This window comes from Gavia stellata, chromosome Z (genome assembly GCF_030936135.1).
Source record: "Gavia stellata isolate bGavSte3 chromosome Z, bGavSte3.hap2, whole genome shotgun sequence".
NCBI classification, from domain to species: Eukaryota; Metazoa; Chordata; class Aves; order Gaviiformes; family Gaviidae; genus Gavia; species Gavia stellata.
This window is the reverse complement of record NC_082637.1, coordinates 31,736,361-31,754,769: the sequence shown is the minus strand read 5'-3', so window position 1 is coordinate 31,754,769 and position 18,409 is coordinate 31,736,361. Positions and strand designations below refer to the sequence as shown.

Below are 18,409 nucleotides of genomic sequence, written 5' to 3'. Positions count from 1 at the left end.
CGGGAGTGTGGCCTCCTTTCGCTCCGTTAGGACGCATCCCCTTGGCGGAGAGAAAGCGGAAAGCCTGAGGAAGGCCTCAGCCTGCGAAAGGCACAAGTTGGCTGCTTTGAGAGGGCCTCTGAAACACCATGCTCTGCACCAGACTAACAGCCACATCCCTCTGGTCTGTTTCTCCATTTTCCTCTTTAATTCTTAGTGAGGGAGGGTCTCCACACGTGTCTGGCTGATGGCACTCGATCCCACGATCTTCCCATGCACCTGCACGCGATAAATGCAGGTGTATCCTGGTTTTCCCCAGTTGCTCTGTATGCCAAGTTTCAAAAACCGAAAGGCTCTGGGGTTCCCATTCTGCAAAGAAACCACGACAAAAAGCAGCGTCACTGCTGGGGTGTAACGAGTGAGAGCAGGTTCTGTGCGTCTTCCTCTGCCAGCCCGGCCCCTGCTCCGGGACCAGGTCCCGCCCTGGCCGTAAAGGCAGCTTCTCCCTCCTTCCCTTCTCCCACCCAGGCAGCAATGGACCCCTGTGCCCCTGCAGAGAAAACGCCTGGCCTTAGAGAGCGTGGCGGGCAGCTGTGGAAACCTGAGGCTCGCTGGTGCCGAGGAATCGGGCCCTGGGGAAATTCCTGCTGCTGGGGCAAGGTGCTGGGCATCCTCCCTGCCACCCCCTGCCCGGTGGGTGCAGCCAGGCAGCTCCAGGGACCCAGTCGGCTGTGGGGCCAACGCGGCCTTTGTTCTGCTTTTGCTGCCCTGCCAGATGCCACTGTCCCTCTCGATCCCGCCAATGTTTCTCTCAGCCAGGGTTGGGCCCCTGCCCCAGCAGCGGACGTCCGCGCTCCTTCTGCAAGTGACTTGCTGGCAAAGCGGTGTTTCTGCCCTGGCCTCTTGCCGGCATGCACTCTCTGTACCTGCAGAGGGAAGGTCTGGGTGGGCTCTTTGTGCACGGCGTAGGTGAATGTCCCCAGCAGAGTTTCATCCTCGCCTTCCTCATCCAGTCCCTTGGAGATAAAGCACAGGGAAGCAGGTCAGGCTCAACCCGACCACGAGGAAACACTCATGCCAGATCCTGCCCCTGATCTGCACCCCACTCCTGCGGCTCCAACGTGGTCCAGCACAGGATGAGTTTGGGCTGAGTCTCCTCCTTGTGTGCTGCTCAGGGGCCCGGAGGTGCTGGGCCAAAATGCACTGAGCAAGTCTTAGGAGGGCTGACAACACCCCGCATGTCCCTTGAAACGTCCCCTCCGGGAACGGCTGTGCTTGGGAGCACACGAGTCTTGGCAGATGCGCAGAGAGCAGCAAGTCCCCGTTACAGCTTTTCCCCGTGGCCAGGTCCCAACCCCCAGTGCCCGGCAGAGACTTACAGAGACCGTGAAATCTCGGGGGGCGCTACTGACAGTCCCCAGCGGAGAGGCTATCTTGGAGGTGTGCTGTATGGTGACGGCCGTTGGTCGTACTTGTGCAGGCAACCGGATTAGCACCTCACTCCGAGACCCTTGGAAAGGCCAGCAATATCCCGGGGAAGCATCCGGCTGAAAGCAGAGGGCAAGAGCAATGAATGCGAGGGCATGATGGGGCCCACTGTGCTCCCATGCAGGCAGAAGCACAGGCGGCACTGTGCCTGTGGGCTGTGCTTGTGTTCAAAATGAATGGTGTGTTGGGAAGCAGAGAGAAGTACCCCACCGTCTTGCCGTCCCGGGAAAGAGGGAAACAGCCAGCCGGTGGGAAACATCTGATACCCTGCACCCGAGTCAGGGCTTTCAAGAAAGCTCTGTTTCTGGCCAGCAGCTCTGCAGCCTCCCCCCACCCTCCATCACCCCCTGGGGAAAGGGACAATCAGAGGTGTGGCAGGGAAATGGGGTCGCCAAGGAGAAGCTCCTTCACCCAGCAGTGACCGGGGATGGTGGGCAGGAAGCTCAGCTCAGCTCAGCCCCCTTCTGAGGGCAACTGCTCTTTTCTAGGGAGCCAAGCCCTGTGTGCGACCTCAGGTGTCAGTGAGCAGTGCCATGGCCTTGAGCAACACCTCTGGCCTGAGGGGAGAAGCCCCAGGGCTTGCCCCAACCTTGTAAGAGGCAAGAGAAGCAGCACTGACGGCTTCTGCTGCTGTACCTGCACAAAGGTATCCAGAACGTGTGGAGCACACAGGAACCAAAACACCCTGCAGAGCCATGCAGAGCTGCTGGATGATCTGTGCAGGTCGATGGCAGCCCCTGCAGGGAGAAGAGAGCAGCTGACTGCAAGAGGCCCCAGTCTAAGTGGACCTTGTGGCTGCAGGTGACTTGTAAGGCTGCCTGCCAGCCCTGCACACTGCACTGCACGCTCAGAGGTGCCCCAGGAAGAGGAGGGGATCCCCATGACTCTTGATGGCATTTCTCTCTGAGCTGCACAAGGAGAAGGTCTGTGGGTGCTGGGAGACAGCAAGCCCCCCCAGGAAGGGCAGCAGACCCAAGAAAGGCCCCACTGTGTGGACAGCAGAGGATGACCCAGCCATACGCTTTCATTCCCCAGGAAAGCTCCACGGAGTGGGAGAGGGCAAAAATGCTGCCAGGGGCATACGAGGGGCACCAGCCAGGATCCCGAAGGCAGGACTGGCGTGAGCCCTAGGGAGCTGCTCTGCCAGAGTTATGCTCTTGGGCCCCGTGATTTGGTCCCAGCTGCCTCTGCCTCGGAGAGCAGAGTCTGCAGCACAGCCTGCTTTCGGGAACGCCAAGCACGAGCCCAGCACGACAAGAGCTGACTGCCTGGGTCCGAGGTCTGTCCGTACCTGCACTTTTCAGAGCCCAATCAGACATCTGTGTGGTTGCAGACACTGCCTCTCTCATTTGCTGAACTTCCTGGGAAAGGCACAAAGGAACAACGGAAATGACCACATCAGACCTGGCCAGGAGAAGGGGCTTTACAGCGGAGAAGCTCAACCAGCAGCCCCTGGCAAGGGACGAGTGTGATGGCCGAGCAGGAAAAGCCCACCAACTGGCCCAGGAAGCGCCTTGTGCTGGGCCCTGCTCGTCCCAGCCCCCTTTCCCAAAGTGCAGGATCACCTTCTTCATAGTGCCGATCTCTGCAGCCAGGCGTGCCACCTCATCCCTCAGCTGTTGCATCTGTTGCGATTGTTCCCCCCACAGAGCGAGCGTGTTCCTGCAGACACCGGGAAAGCAGATCTTGTCAGAGAGCTGCCCAGCCCCTCCCGGAGCCTCCAAGCTCGGGAGGAGCAGAGACAGAGGTGCTCGAGCCCCCTTTTCTTTCCCCAGTTTGTGAGTACTTCCCTTCCCCTCCAGGTTTCCCAAAAGGCCCAGGAAGGAGCGAAAGGCACGAGCCCTTTGTGCTGTGCCAGTGAGTGCAAATAGCACGGTCTCATCTACTGCTACCCCACCAAATGTGCTGCACGTCAGGAGAAAGGAGAGGGCTCTTACCGCAGGGACCTCAGGTCGGCTGCAGGCTGCCCCAGCAGCACCTGAAAGAGAAAGGCTCTCCGTTTGAGTCCCAGAGCTGCCGGGGCTTTCCCGAGCCGGTGGCTCTAGGAAAGGAAGGCAGAAGTTGCTGCTGATTTCCTGGGTCATTGCCTGGAACTGGTGACAGGGTGACTTACCCACCCACCGCCAACACTGCTCCTCTGCGGGACTTGCCTGTCCCACAACTGCAGTCACTCACCTGTGGTACATCCTTTGTCCACAGCGTCCACATCAGCATCAAGGTCCCGCAGCAGGCACCAGCTGTAAGTCACATCACCGAGAGGGAGTTATTTTACTAGGGTTTCTAACGATTCCTGTAGTCACACCGTCTCCTCCCACACCATGGTGGCAAGAGGCTGGCTGAGGACTTGGGGAAAGGGTGCAGAGAGAGTTTGTGGCTCCGAGCAGGGACCCTCTCCCTGGGCCTCGGGGCTCTGCACAGCCCTGGTTTCCGGGCACGCTTGGCGCCCCACAGCTACGCCCCATTTCCCCTCCCCTCTCTGCGCGTAGTGAGCATTTTGATAGCTCCCTGAGTTGCAGACGTGGGAGGTTGGAAGGGCCCGACCAGCTCCACTCCCTCACACTGAAGCTCGCACTCCGTGCCTCTGTGCCTCCGCTGGTAGGAGGCGAATACTGACCAAGAGCCCCTAGGGTCATCAAGATCAGGATCGTGAAGAGCCTCTTCTTTTTCAAGGTGATGACTTCTTTCCTGAAAAAGAGGGAGTCCTGGGCTTAGCAGCACTCAAGGGCAGAGCCCTGCATAGGGGGATTGTCTCTCCCAAGCTGAGGAGCAGCAATTTTGGAGGAGCCAGGGTCTCCTGCTGGGGAGCACCACCAGCCTCCCCGTGCTCACCCTGACCCACTGGCACCTCTTGTTGCCATGTCCACACTGTACCAGTGTTGTACTCACAGGGTGGAGATGCCTGTGCTGAGGAGTCTCTGGAGGGAGCCCACAACTACCGCCAGACTGAAGACCAACCCTGGGCAAAGAAACCGGAGAAAAGCCTGAGGAGGCTTCGTGAGGACACCGGTGTCGTGGTTTAGTCCCAGCCGGCAACTAAACACCACACAGCCGCTCGCTCACTCCCCTTCCTCAGCTGGACAGGAGAGAGAAAATATGACGAAAGGCTCGTAGGTTGAGACAAGGACATAGGGAGATCACTCACCAATTACCATCGTGGGCAAAACAGACTTGACTTGGGGAAATTAGTTTAATTTTTCACCAATCAAAATCAGAGTAGGATAATGAGAAATAAAACCAAATCTTAAAAACACCTTCCCCCCACCCCTGCCTTCTTCCTGGGCTTAACTTCACTCCTGATTTTCTCTACCTCTTCCCCCCGAGCAGCGCAGGGGGACGGGGAATAGGGGTTGCGGTCAGTTCATCACACGTTGTTCCTGCTGCTCCTTCCTCCTCACACTCTTCCCCTGCTCCAGCATGGGGTCCCTCCCACGGGAGAGAGTTCTCCATGAACTTCTCCAATGTGGGTCCTTCCCATGGGCTACAGTTCTTCACAAACTGCTCCAGCATGGGTCCCTTCCATGGGGTGCAGTCCTTCAGGAACAGACTGCTCCAGCGTGGGTCCCCCGCGGGGTCACAAGTCCTGCCAGCAAACCTGCTCCAGCGTGGGCTCCTCTCTCCATGGGTCCACAGGTCCTGCCAGGAACCTGCTCCAGCATGGGCTTCCAGCCCCCCACCCGCTACCAAACCGTTGCCACGCAAACCCAATACAACCGGTCCGGTGCATGTCAGCTCCCTGCAGGGAGGTAGGGGCTGCTCCTCCCTCCCTGGGGCAGCGGCAGGGGCAGGGCGGTGGTTATGCCCTGTAGAGGGGGGCAGCTGGGCGCACCCTGGGAGCGGGGGGTGGAGGGCTGGGCAGGATCCCCTCGCAGGCAGGGCACCGACAGCATGTCTGGGGGAGGAGGGTGGCACGAGTCCTGGGGTACCCCGCAGTTACTACAGTATGCCACAAAGACATGGACACGGTCGCCAGCTCCACATGGCTACGTAGGCGAGGTGGCCCCAGGCCTCCCTCGGGGCAGGATGATGGTGGTTCTGTACGGCCGTGGGTCCCAGCCGAGCCAGGCAGGCTTGGTGCAAACATGGTGTGAAAGGCAGCACTGAACTTACGCTCATTTTCTGCAGCACTGCGGCGTGCAGGCCCTTGCCGTCTGTCGCCCTGGGCCCTCTGAGATCTTGCTGGGCTGCTGCCAGCTCCTTTCCTTGGAAGGGCAGCCCCTCGTGCTCTTGAAGGAGTCCTTCTCCTCCTCATGCTGGTGAGAAATTATCCTCTCCTCCTTCAGCCACAGGAGTGTTGCCTGTCCGGGCAGATCTCCTGGAGCTAGCCGGGAGAAGAACACCTGCCACAGGCACACAGCCACCAGCACACTGCGAGCTCCTTCCAGGCTCACACCTTATGGCCCACAGTGCCCGACCTCACAGAGACCTGGCCTGCACGGTGTGAGGTCATGGCTGTGACATCACAGACACAGCTAGAGGGGAGTGGGGGGGTGGAGAGAGACCCCGCTGCCCACTTGGCGCGGTGCTTTGCGTTTGTGACTAGACAGTGTTGAAAACACACCAGCGTTCTAGCTGGCGCTGAACAGTGCTTGCAGAGCACCGAGGCTTCCTCTGTTTCTCTCTGTGGGCAAGGAGGGGGCGCTGGCTCTGGGTGACATGGGCTGGGGCTGCATGGGGCTTTGGTTCACTCGGCCCCTCTGGCTCCGCATCGTCAAGGGGATTTTCAGCCACCAAAGTGGCCCCACCACGTGCCAAGGGGCTGCTGCGTGCCTCCATCCTCAACAAGACGCACGAGCACCCAGGACACGGCAATGGCTCCTTCTGGGGCGAGCCAGCTTGCAGGGCCTTGCCGGGTCGTGATGAGAGTGAGCACCTGTAAGAGGATAAAGACGGATCACTGCACTGTCTCCATACCATGCGAGCAAAGAGAGGGGGGAGCCGCCAATGCAGAGGCCCTGACCAGGAGACAGGCCTTGGAAAGCCTCTCGGCAGATGTCCCTGCCACGGCTCCTCCACCGGCCACAGTCCCTCCACCTAGTCTGCTGCCTGTCATTGCCCAGGCACCTGTGCCGCTCCAGACACCCTGGCCCAGTGCATTGGTGTATTGGGTGTCTGTGTCCAGGTGTTGGCAGCGGGGGGACTGCCGAGGGAGCCTCTGTGAGGAGAGGCCGTGGCTGCCCGGTGCCAGACATGGCCGGTCCCAACCATACCCAACAGTGTGAGGCCTTGGCCTCTGAGCCTCCACCATGTTTGGGTAGCCCCTGGTTAATGCAGAGCATCGAGTCTTTGTTTCTCTCTGTGTGTCCCCGAGTGAATAGGCAAGGGGTTGGAAGGGAATACATGCAGGACAGACAACCCAAATCGACCAAAGGCCTATTCCATGCCGTATAACATCATGCTCTGCAGTAAAGCCTGGGCCTTTGGTCTTTCTAAAGTAGCCATGACTCCATACCAAGGGGCTGCTGTGCACCTGCATCCTTAGCGAGACACACGAGCACCCAAGACATATATATACACATACATAGAAATGTATGTATATAATGGAGTGTACAAAATAGTATAAGTATATATTTTATTTATGCTTACAGACACTATTTTGTATATATACACCTCTATACATGTATGGGGTTTTTTCATGTAAATATAAAGCACAGTAATAAAATGGATAAAACATTCTTTAATAATAGTGAATGAAATGATTAAGTAAAGTTCAAATGTGAATGGAAAGTAATTAAAGAAAAGTAGAAGACAGATTCAGGCCTCTGAACATTACCAGGCATCATAACGAGCCTTACATGTCTGGGGTTGGGGGACATCAAGAGAGCAGAGGGCCACGAATAGGTGGAGGGACACAAACATGCTAGAACACACCTGAGGACTACAGACCCCTTCCAGGAGGCCACCAAGGGGCCTCTGGTGCAATCCCATGACATGCAAAGTGAGCTGAATGAAGAGGCCCCCACCTCTGGGCCTGTCCCGACAGGCTGATCATGAAGAGTTACTGCAGCAGACTTGGGTCTTTGTATGGTTCTGCAAGATGCAATGCTTTCTGCAATAATGGAAAAACAGAATAAAATGCCAACCTTAGAAGAACACGCACATGGCAACAATAAGGAAAAGCAATAGGACTGTAGCATGCAGCGATCCCATAAGAAATGAGACAGCCACTGAGCTCTGACTAGTCCACAGGACTGCCAAAAACCCTCTTCCTAGTGAAGACCCAGTCTGTGACAGTGATCGCAGTGTAGGTGGATTTGCCATCCCTGCATCCACTTCAGCCCAGTCCCCAGTGAACTCAATTCCAAATAGGAACTCCAGGCTCAGGACAGGAAAGATTAGCCTCCAGCCCTTGTGCAAGGCGCAGATGACCCCATGCTGGAGACATGGCATAAGGGCATATGGGATGAAAGTTTTAAAAACTCAAAAATCCTCCATAGCCAAGAGCCCTGGTCCCTGGCTCTTGGCTCATGCAAGGCTTTGCCCCATATCTTTCTACGAAATCAGGCATCTGTATTACCTCTTCTTGCCAGTCACGTACTGCAGGACCTTCAGTTAGATATGAAGATTGCTGGTACTGTGGGCTCCCAGCTTTTTTCAGATACGAAATTTGCACTTCCTGCTTCAGTGAAGCTTCTCTGGCTTTTGGCCTTTTGGTTCATGTAGCTCTAAAATTAGGACAAATACCTCAAGTCATAACCATTACATTTGAGGACCAACATAGCCATACGATGACAATTGTCTGTAACTCAGCATGTCACTCATTTGAGGGGGGCAGGGACATCCCCTCTTGGTGGCAGAAATGTGTATGGCTGAACCTCCGTTTCAGCTGCAATGTTCAAGTGCCTTTCAAGAACAGTCTTAATGGAAACTCAACTTTTGAGTAGCTGGATTTCACAGTCCTCTGCCATTTTGCTTCTTCCTTTGGGAAGATCAGAGATATCACTGCAGAACCTGCTCTTTCAACAAATAATGGCTGGGGGCTTTCTTTCAATCAAAGCTGATAAGAAATGGCACAGTATCTGCAAGTCCTTCTTTCTTTTGAGGTTTGTTGTACAGTGTGTGGATGGGATTTTCTTTGTCTTTTTTCACAAGTGTATGTTCAAGTTGCATCCAGTTGTTCAATTTCTTGGTACCTTGGCCTCATATTTCAGTTATTTCCTTCCACTGTTCTTTCCCCTGTGCTCTGTCTCACTGCAGATGATAATGCATTAACATTTTACTTTCTGAGGTCAGCTAGGATAGGAGAAAGACTGGGCACAGAATGAGACTGATGTCCCTCCTTTCTGGTGAGTATATGCTATTGAGAAGATGTTTACCTTATCAAATCTCCATTTGGCAGCTCCACCATGTGAATAGCAATGTTGGAACAAGTCTCTGAATTCTTACATTTAGCTTCATCCTAAACAAGCAACACAGAATTTTGAATATTGCTATTCAATACATTAGTATATCCTGTTGACAGAATAAATTCAGAAACCAGTGTAACGCAAATAAAAAGGGAAAGACCTCTCTTGTGTTAATACTATACATTTACTTAACAGTTTTTTCTGCAGAAAAGGGAGAATATTTCTGCCTATGTGTATTCATCCGAGCAGCACGCAGTTTGTTTTAAGAAGATGAGTTTGTAAAAAGGTAAGAAAAAAAGACATAGAGAGACATTGGTGACTGCTCACGCTAATGCCAAGAATTGCTTTAGATAACAGATTGTGGAGATTGGATCTGAGAGCTTTGCAAGTTTTGCATTCTTCCCTGTGTCTGCCACTGATGTCGGCAAAAGCTCTCTTTACACTGTCGCTTTACATTCTCCAAAATGCGTTTATTACTGCTTCGTCATGAAACTGGCAGCACTGGTGAGAGGCTTGTTCTCTGTGGTATCAAATGTACAACAAGAAGATGAAGTAGATGGAAAAGTGAGGCTAAGACAGTCTGACTACAATAGAACACATACTGCTCCATTGTACGTCCACTTTACACTACCCAGGTATTTTGTCATTACTGCCTAGTTAGGCAGTGCCGAGCTGAACAATTACGCTTAGAAGTTACAGGTGGGCTTTCATGTTGCTCATACTTTCACTCCACTATTCATCCAAATGCAATTAGTTCCAGTACTTCCAATATTCATGGTATATTATGGCATTCTGTGACAACTGCAGTCAGTAAAACTGATGTCTGAATAGCTCCTTAGTAGATGACAAGGGAGGAAACAGATCTTATATATGTCCAGGTTGCCTAAGTATTCCCTGGCCTGATCCTCTTACACCAAGGGTACATCTTCCTTGGTCCACATTTTTCCCCTGGCCTCTGGGATTCCTGAAGGTTGGTCTTGCTAGTAAAGACTGAGGCAAAGAAGGCATTCAGGACCTCAGCCTTTTCCATGTCCTATGTAACCAGGTCCCCTATCTCATTCAGCACTGAGCCCATGTTTTTCCTAGTCTTCCTTTTGTCACCTATATACTTACAGAAGCCCTTGTGTTCTCTTTCATATGACCAGACAAATTCAATTCCATTGAGTTTTAGCTTTCCTAACTTCATCCCTGCAGGCTCCCAGAACATCTCTATATTCCTCCCAAGTTACCTGTCCTTGCTTCCACCCTCTGCATGCTTCCTTTCTGTGCTTGAGTTTGGTCAGGAGCTCCTTGTTCACCCATGACGGCCTCCTGGTATTTTTGCCTGACTTCCTGTTCATTGGGATGGATGACTCTTGAGCTTGGAGGAGGTGGTACTCAAATATTAACCAGCTTTCTTGGACACCTCCTCCCTCCAGGACCTTATCCCACGGGACTCTTCCAAGAAAATCTTTGAAGAGGCCAAAGTCTGCTCTCCTGAAGTCCAGGGTTGTGAGGTTGCTTTTTACCCTCCTCCCTCCCCTCAGGATCCTGAACTCCACCACCTCATGGTCACTGCAGCCAAAGCTGCCTTTGATCTTCACATTCCCAACAAGATGTTGGTGGGTAAGAGGTTCAGCAGAGCACCTCTCCTTGTTGGTTTCTCTGTCACTTGGAGGAGGAAGTTATTGTCAAGGCACTCCAGCAACCTCCAGGATTGCTTATGTACTGCTGTGTTGTCCCTCCAGCAGATATCGGGCTGGTGGAAGTCACCCGTGAGGACCAGGGCCTGCAAATGTGAGGCTGCTCCCATCTGTCTGTAGAAGGCCTCATCCACTTACTCTTCCTAGTCACCTAGTGCTGTATAGCTGACACCCACTATAGTATCACCTTTACCTTTACTCTCTTTAATCCTTACCCATAAGCTCTCAGTTGGCTCCTCATCTATCCCCAGGCAGAGCTCCATGCACGCCAGCTGCTCTCTCACATAAAAGGCAACACCCCCTCATCATCTTTGCTTCCCATCCTTCCTAAAGAGCCTATATCCCTTCGTTGCAACACTCCAGTCATGGGAGGGAACTATCCCACCATGTCCCTGTGATCCCAGGAAGATTATAGCCCTGCAACTGCCCACAAATCTCTAACTCATTGTGTTTGTTTCCCACACTGCACGCATTAGTACGCACTTTAAAGAGGCACCCCAGTACATTCACGTCCTAGACAGGGTTTTGGGCATTTCTCCGTAATTGTGCCTTGTAGGCACTTCCTTGCTTATATGCAAATCCTGGAAGTGACCCCACTTAAGCTCCATTTTGTTGATTTTAAAGCCTTCCTTATGAGGTCAGCCACCTTATTGGCAAAAATAGCTTTGCCCTGCTTACTGATCTATCTCAAGCAGAGACTGGTCTGCAAACAGGGTCCCATGCTCATAGAACACCAAACCCTGTCACCAACACCAGTTCCGCAGCCAACTATTGACATGTACCATTACTGCCTTCTTCCTCACATCTTTTCCTTTCACCAGCATGACTGAGAACACCGTCTGCGCCCCCAGGCCCTTGACTACCGCCCCCAAAGCTCTGCAGTCACTTTTGATACTGTCAAAGTTTCCCCTAGCAGTATCATTTGTGCCCCCATGGAAGATCAGCGGGGGGTGGTAGTCAGAGAGTCAGACAAGCTTCAGCTGTCCCTACACAATATCCTGGATCCAGGCCCCCGGCAGGCAGCAAACCTCTCTAGTTGATAGGTCAGGTCAACAGATGGGTGCCTCTGTCCCCTGTAGCAAGGGGTCACCCATTACAGTTCACCACTGTTTCTTCCTGGTAGTATTGCATGGTTTAGGGTCAGGTGGACCAGATCCTTTGCTTGAAGGCACATGAGGCTCCTCTTCAACTTTGAGGGCGGTGAACCTATTTTGTAGTTGTTTGTTTGTAGCTGTAAGGGTACAAACTTAGGTGAGGTAGGAGCCTTCCTCTTCGTGCCAGAAGTCGCCAGCTTCCATCCTTTCCATTCTCCAGAGGCTGCACTTACCTTCATATTAGGGGTGGACACTGCCAGCTTCTCTGGGGGTGGTGGCTCTTCAAGCTGTTGAGTCTCAGAGAAGATCCCGTCTATCTCCCTTTCCTCTTCCCTGATGCTGCACAGCCTGCTCACTTCCTCCTGTAACTCCTCCTCTTGGCAGCACAGATCCCCCAAGGCAGCATACCTCCTGCAGGAAGAGAACCATCTCACCTGGGGTCAGAGAGAGACCGCAGGCACTCCCTGCAGCCTTGGAGGGCTGCACCCACCATCCAGAGCTCTAACCTAGCAGTGACAACTACTCCAACACCTGGTGGGAAAGTACTCTGTGGCATGTCAGTATCATGTCTGAGGCTGTTCCAGGGGTACGAATTCAACTGAGGACCCCTTCTTTACAAACTGCTGTAACTGTTGGCTGTACTCTGGGACCTGTGGTCTAGGCCTGCCTCTTACAGGGGCCTCTCCTGAGCACCAGCTAAAAGGGTGCTTAGCCCTGCCTAATTAACAGGTCGTCGCAGCAAAGGCTGCAGGCACGCTGAGTCAAGAGCAGCTGATCATGCTCATTAGAAGCTGCTAGAGCTTCCTTGGGAGCACACGCTTGTGACCCTGTGGCTCCCTTTACCTCCTCCTTGCCTGACAGCAGGTCTCCAAAGCTGCAGAGCTGAAGCTCTGCAGAGACGTAACACTGAGAACAATAAATAGTATATGTTACCCCGCATACAGATTTAAGCGTTTCTCTGACACTGACTGCTTACACCAGTAGATACCACACCAATGTCTCATTCTGTGCCATTCAAAAGGGAAGAAATGCCAGTAACTCAATCACCTGCTCCACATAAGAAGGATTTTTGGATTTACCTCAGGATGTTTCCAGTGCCAGAGCAGCTGAAAACTAGCAGATTCATTTCCAAACCTGTTTAGTCAGTGAGGCCTGCTAACAAGTTTACAGCTGCAAAAGCAATTGCTGCAGTGGTGAGCCACTCTTTGCCCCTCTGAAGAGGCAGGGAAAACTGCCTAGTAGGCAACTGAACAAAGCCAGGTACTAGGCATTTCCTTTTGGACTAAGCAAGAGAGCTAGGAGTCAGGAATACCTGGGTTCCTGTTACTTTTTACATAACTAAAGGATTGTCTCTGAGAGCTTTAGTGAGAAATCTCTAGGTAAATGGCAGATTCTGGTGTCCTCTTGTGTTACTCTCCTCCTCCTTTAGACTTAAAAGGAAACTCTTACCTCCCTCCCCAAATGATCAACACTTGATTTATATCAAGTTTTGTCTTCCTTTCTTTGTTCCTTTTTTCTTTTTTTTCTTTCTTTTTTTTTTTTAAATCTATGAAGGGAACAGGGGAACAGCAGCTAATTAAAATGAAACAACAGAATTTTGACGGAAGCACACTGAATGTCAGGGTAGCTGCTGCAGTACAAATGTGTCTTGAGGCCGGACATCTGCCCCATCCTCTACCCAACGCACTGTTTGTTTCACGTGCCAGAAATGTCTTTCCCATCTCAGATACCTCAAACTTCTACCACTGCATGTTATCACTATTCTTCCATGCAGGGATCCTCATTCATGCCACATCTAAGATGTAACTCATTTTCTGTGTAAACAAAATTTAACATCATCTCTAACCTGTTCACAGAAAACAGCCTAGCCTTAAAGCCATTAAGTCAGTGCAGAGCTTCCATATAAAATTAAAAAACCCAAAGCCTAAAACAAGTCATAGAAACTTTTTATATTAAATGTTTGACAAGTTACAAAGATTTTTATACAGATCTGCTGTGAAAATAAGCATTAGGTGTGATATTGTCTCTGGGAACAATGATGCTCAAGGAAAATTATCAGCATTTAGGGAAGGCTTTACTGCTGCCTTACAGGTCGCTTGAAGCAGCAGCAGAACACCTTCTGTGAAAACAGTGTTTTGAAAGATCTACAGGTACCCCATATAAAAAAGATCAGGGCATGGCTAGACAGCAGACCTCAGATACTTGTCCAGGTAGGGCTTCTGGTCTTCTCCAGGGTTGTAGGCAACCACTGAGAAGGGAGGATGTGAACCAAATGTGAAAAATATCTGCAGGATCAGCTGAGTGGTTATTCCGCAGTGGGAACTTTCAATAAGGCATTGCCCAGTCTCAGATACCATGGTCAACATAAGCTGTTTGTGAAGCACTCCTACTTTCAGGCTATTTGAATGTCAAAGGAAGAAAAACTAGAGACTTAATGTTTTTGTGTACCAGCTGTGGTAGCATAATATATCAGTGGATCTGGTGAGCCTTTTCCCCACTCACGGCAGGTTGCTCAAGCTCCGGGGCTGTTGCTCTGCCCACAGCCCTTGCTGGCTTCCCTGTACCGTCTCCGCAGCCCTCCATTAGGCTCTGTGTGTCCCACCTGCCAGGTGATGCCGCGAGGAGGAACGAGCCCTCGCAGCCGTTCTCCAGGAGCTGTGTGGGCCCAGTTATTCCTGGGAGGAGCGTGCCTGCCATGGCCACACAGCCACCAGGACCCGGCGAGCTTCCTCCAGCCGGGAGGTGGTGGCTCACAGTGCCCTGGGGCGCTGGAGGCCGCGCTGTGCAGGAAGAAGTCTGGGACTGCCCTGAGCCGGTCACAGCTTGCTCCAGTCAGCTGGAGAAGGGCCAGAACCGACCCCACCCACCATGTGAAGAATAGAACCAATCAGAGAAGGGTGTTGTGGCTCTGACCCAATCAGAGGTGTTTCCTAAAGGGTGGGGAGGGCTGAGAGAGAGGAGCAGACATGTCAGGGTGGGAGGAGAGAGGGGAAGGAAATGGCTGCCCTGGAGCAGGCTGCGGGGAGAGGTGTCCAAAGGGAGCAGGGCTGCCTCTCCTAAGTGATTTCTTTGCCTTTCTTTTCCTTTGACACGAGGAGCGGTACTTAATAGGTTGCTCACAGGCAAGTGTATTACATGGGGAGAAGGTCCCCGAATGAGTGAGTTGGTGTGGGTTTGTGACAGCTGCCGGTGGACGATATGGCCAAAGCCTAGACCCGACGTGGCCTGGGACTGGAGTAACTGCAGGGCCTGTGAAACTCTGGCAGGAGCCTTGGTGCTGGAGTTTCAGACCCCTCAAGGGTCCCAGCCATGGCCACAAGTCAGTCCCCAGAGCCAAGGTGCCCCCTGAATGGAATGGGCCCGTGCTTTGTGGATCAGGACCCCCAAACGCTGCCAGGCTCCGATGACTCCTTCCCGGGCCAAGATGGGGGGGCGGCCCTCGTGCCAAAGGATTTCGTCGAGGACCTTAGGCAAGGAAAGGCTACGGGAGTGTCGCCTCCTTTCGCTCCGTTAGGACGCATCCCCTTGGCGGAGAGAAAGCGGAAAGCCTGAGGAAGGCCTCAGCCTGCGAAAGGCACAAGTTGGCTGCTTTGAGAGGGCCTCTGAAACACCATGCTCTGCACCAGACTAACAGCCACATCCCTCTGGTCTGTTTCTCCATTTTCCTCTTTAATTCTTAGTGAGGGAGGGTCTCCACACGTGTCTGGCCGATGGCACTCGATCCCACGATCTTCCCATGCACCTGCACGCGATAAATGCAGGTGTATCCTGGTTTTCCCCAGTTGCTCTGTATGCCAAGTTTCAAAAACCGAAAGGCTCTGGGGTTCCCATTCTGCAAAGAAACCACGACAAAAAGCAGCGTCACTGCTGGGGTGTAACGAGTGAGAGCAGGTTCCGTGCGTCTTCCTCTGCCAGCCCGGCCCCTGCTCCGGGACCAGGTCCCGCCCCGGCCGTAGAGGCAGCTTCTCCCTCCTTCCCTTCTCCCACCCAGGCAGCAATGGACCCCTGTGCCCCTGCAGAGAAAACGCCTGGCCTTAGAGAGCGTGGCGGGCAGCTGTGGAAACCTGAGGCTCGCTGGTGCCGAGGATTCAGGCCCTGGGGAAATTCCTGCTGCTGGGGCAAGGTGCTGGGCATCCTCCCTGCCACCGCCTGCCCGGCGGGTGCAGCCAGGCAGCTCCAGGGACCCAGTCAGCTGTGGGGGCCAACGCGGGCTTTGTTCTGCTTTTGCCGCCCTGCCGGATGCCACTGTCCCTCCCGATCCCACCTGGCTGTTTTTCTCAGCCAGGGTGGGGACCCTGCCCCTGCAGGGACCATGCACACTCCTTCTGCAAGTGACTTGCTGGCCAAGCGGTGTTTCTGCCCTGGCCTCTTGCCCGCACGCACTTGCTGTACCTGCAGAGGGAAGGTCTGGGTGGGCTCTTTGTGCACGGCGTAGGTGAATGTCCCCAGCAGAGTTTCATCCTCGCCTTCCTCATCCAGTCCCTTGGAGATAAAGCACAGGGAAGCAGGTCAGGCTCAACCCGACCACGAGGAAACACTCATGCCAGATCCTGCCCCTGATCTGCACCCCACTCCTGCGGGTCCAATATGGTCCGGCACAGGATGAGTTTGGGCTGAGTCTCCTCCTTGTGTGCTGCTCAGGGGCCCGGAGGTGCTGGGCCAAAATGCACTGAGCAAGTCTAAGGAGGGCTGACAACACCCCGTGTGTCCCTTGAAATTCCACCTCAGGGAACGGCTGTGCTTGGGAGCACACCAATCTCTGCAGATGCGCAGAGAGCAGCAAGTCCCCGTTACAGCTTTTCCCCGTGGCCAGGTCCCAGCCCCCAGTGCCCGGCAGAGACTTACTGAGACCGTGAAATCTCGGGGGGCGCTACTGACAGTCCCCAGCGGAGAGGCTATCTTGGAGGTGTGCTGTATGGTGACGGCCGTTGGTCGTACTTGTGCAGGCAACCGGATTAGCACCTCACTCCGAGACCCTTGGAAAGGCCAGCAATATCCCGGGGAAGCATCCGGCTGAAAGCAGAGGGCAAGAGCAATGAATGCGAGGGCATGATGGGGCCCGCTGCGCTTCCATGCAGCCAGAAGCACAGGCGGCACTGTGCCTGTGGGCTGTGCTTGTGTTCAAAATGAATGGCGTGTTGGGAAGCAGAGAGAAGTACCCCACCGTCTTCCCGTCCCGGGAAAGAGGGAAACAGCCAGCCGGTGGGAAACATCTGATACCCTGCACCCGAGTCAGGGCTTTCAAGAAAGCTCTGTTTCTGGCCAGCAGCTCTGCAGCCTCCCCCCACCCTCCACCACCCCCTGGGGAAAGGGACAATCAGAGGTGTGGCAGGGAAATGGGGTCGCCAAGGAGAAGCTCCTTCACCCAGCAGTGACCGGGGATGGTGGGCAAGAAGCTCAGCTCAGCTCAGCCCCCTTCTGAGGGCAACTGCTCTTTTCTAGGGAGTCAAGCCCTGTGTGCGACCTCAGGTGTCAGGCACTGGACCAGTGCCGTGGCCTTGAGCAACACCTCTGGCCTGAGGGGAGAAGCCCCAGGGCTTGCCCCAACCTTGTAAGAGGCAAGAGAAGCAGCACTGACGGCTTCTGCTGCTGTACCTGCACAAAGGTATCCAGAACGTGTGGAGCACACAGGAACCAAAACACCCTGCAGAGCCATGCAGAGCTGCTGGATGATCTGTGCAGGTCGATGGCAGCCCCTGCAGGGAGAAGAGAGCAGCTGACTGCAAGAGGCCCCAGTCTAAGTGGACCTTGTGGCTGCAGGTGACTTGTAAGGCTGCCTGCCAGCCCTGCACACTGCACTGCATGCTGAGAGGTGCCCCAGGAAAAGGAGGGGATCCCGTGCCCAGTAAGAGTGTCGTCTCTCTCCCAGCCGCACCAAGAGAAGGTCTGTGGATACTGGGAGACAGCAAGGCCCCACGGGAAGGGCAGCAGACCAAAGCAAAGGCCCCACTGTGTGGACAGCAGAGGATGACCCAGCCATACGCTTTCATTCCCCAGGAAAGCTCCACGGTGTGGGAGAGGGCAAAAATGCTGCCAGGGGCATGCGAGGGGCACCAGCCAAGATCCCGAAGGCAGGACTGGCGTGAGCCCAAGGGAGCTGCTCTGCCAGAGTCATGCTCTTGGGCCCCGTGATTTGGTCCCAGCTGCCTCTGCCTCGGAGAGCAGAGCCTGCAGCACAGCCTGCTTTCGGGAACACCAAGCACGAGCCCAGCACGACAAGAGCTGACTGCCTGGGTCCGAGGTCTGTCCGTACCTGCACTTTTCAGAGCCCAATCAGACATCTGTGTGGTTGCAGACACTGCCTCTCTCATTTGCTGAACTTCCTGGGAAAGGCACAAAGGAACAACGGAAATGACCACATCAGACCTGGCCAGGAGAAGGGGCTTTACAGCGGAGAAGCTCAACCAGCAGCCCCTGGCAAGGGATGGGTGTGATGGCCGAGCAGGAAAAGCCCACCAACTGGCCCAGGAAGCGCCTTGTGCTGGGCCCTGCTCGTCCCAGCCCCCTTTCCCAAAGTGCAGGATCACCTTCTTCATAGTGCCGATCTCTGCAGCCAGGCGTGCCACCTCATCCCTCAGCTGTTGCGTCTGTTGCGATTGTTCCCCCCACAGAGCGAGCGTGTTCCTGCAGACACCGGGAAAGCAGATCTTGTCAGAGAGCTGCCCAGCCCCTCCCGGAGCCTCCAAGCCTGGGAGGAGCAGAGACAGAGGGGCTCGAGCCCCCTTTTCTTTCCCCAGTTTGTGAGTACTTCCCTTCCCCTCCAGGTTTCCCAAAAGGCCCAGGCAGGACCGAAAGGCATGACCCTTGGTGCTGTGCCAGTGAG

The 18,409-nt window shown here is 54.1% G+C and overlaps 1 protein-coding gene across 1 annotated transcript; it reads right to left on the bottom strand.

Annotated features, from left to right (window-relative positions):
• Positions 1–192: 192 nt before the first annotated feature.
• LOC132320707 (sperm-associated antigen 4 protein-like) lies at positions 193–14,283 on the bottom strand. Its single transcript, XM_059833559.1, has 12 exons — positions 14,189–14,283; positions 11,820–11,997; positions 4,354–4,457; positions 4,082–4,152; positions 3,643–3,704; positions 3,405–3,445; positions 3,033–3,129; positions 2,759–2,828; positions 2,104–2,204; positions 1,359–1,526; positions 906–995; positions 193–348 (listed from the first exon to the last, which is right to left on the bottom strand). Exons 1-12 carry the CDS (start codon positions 14,281–14,283, stop codon positions 193–195), a joined length of 1,233 nt encoding a protein of 410 aa, XP_059689542.1.
• Between the last annotated feature and the right edge of the window lie 4,126 nt (positions 14,284–18,409).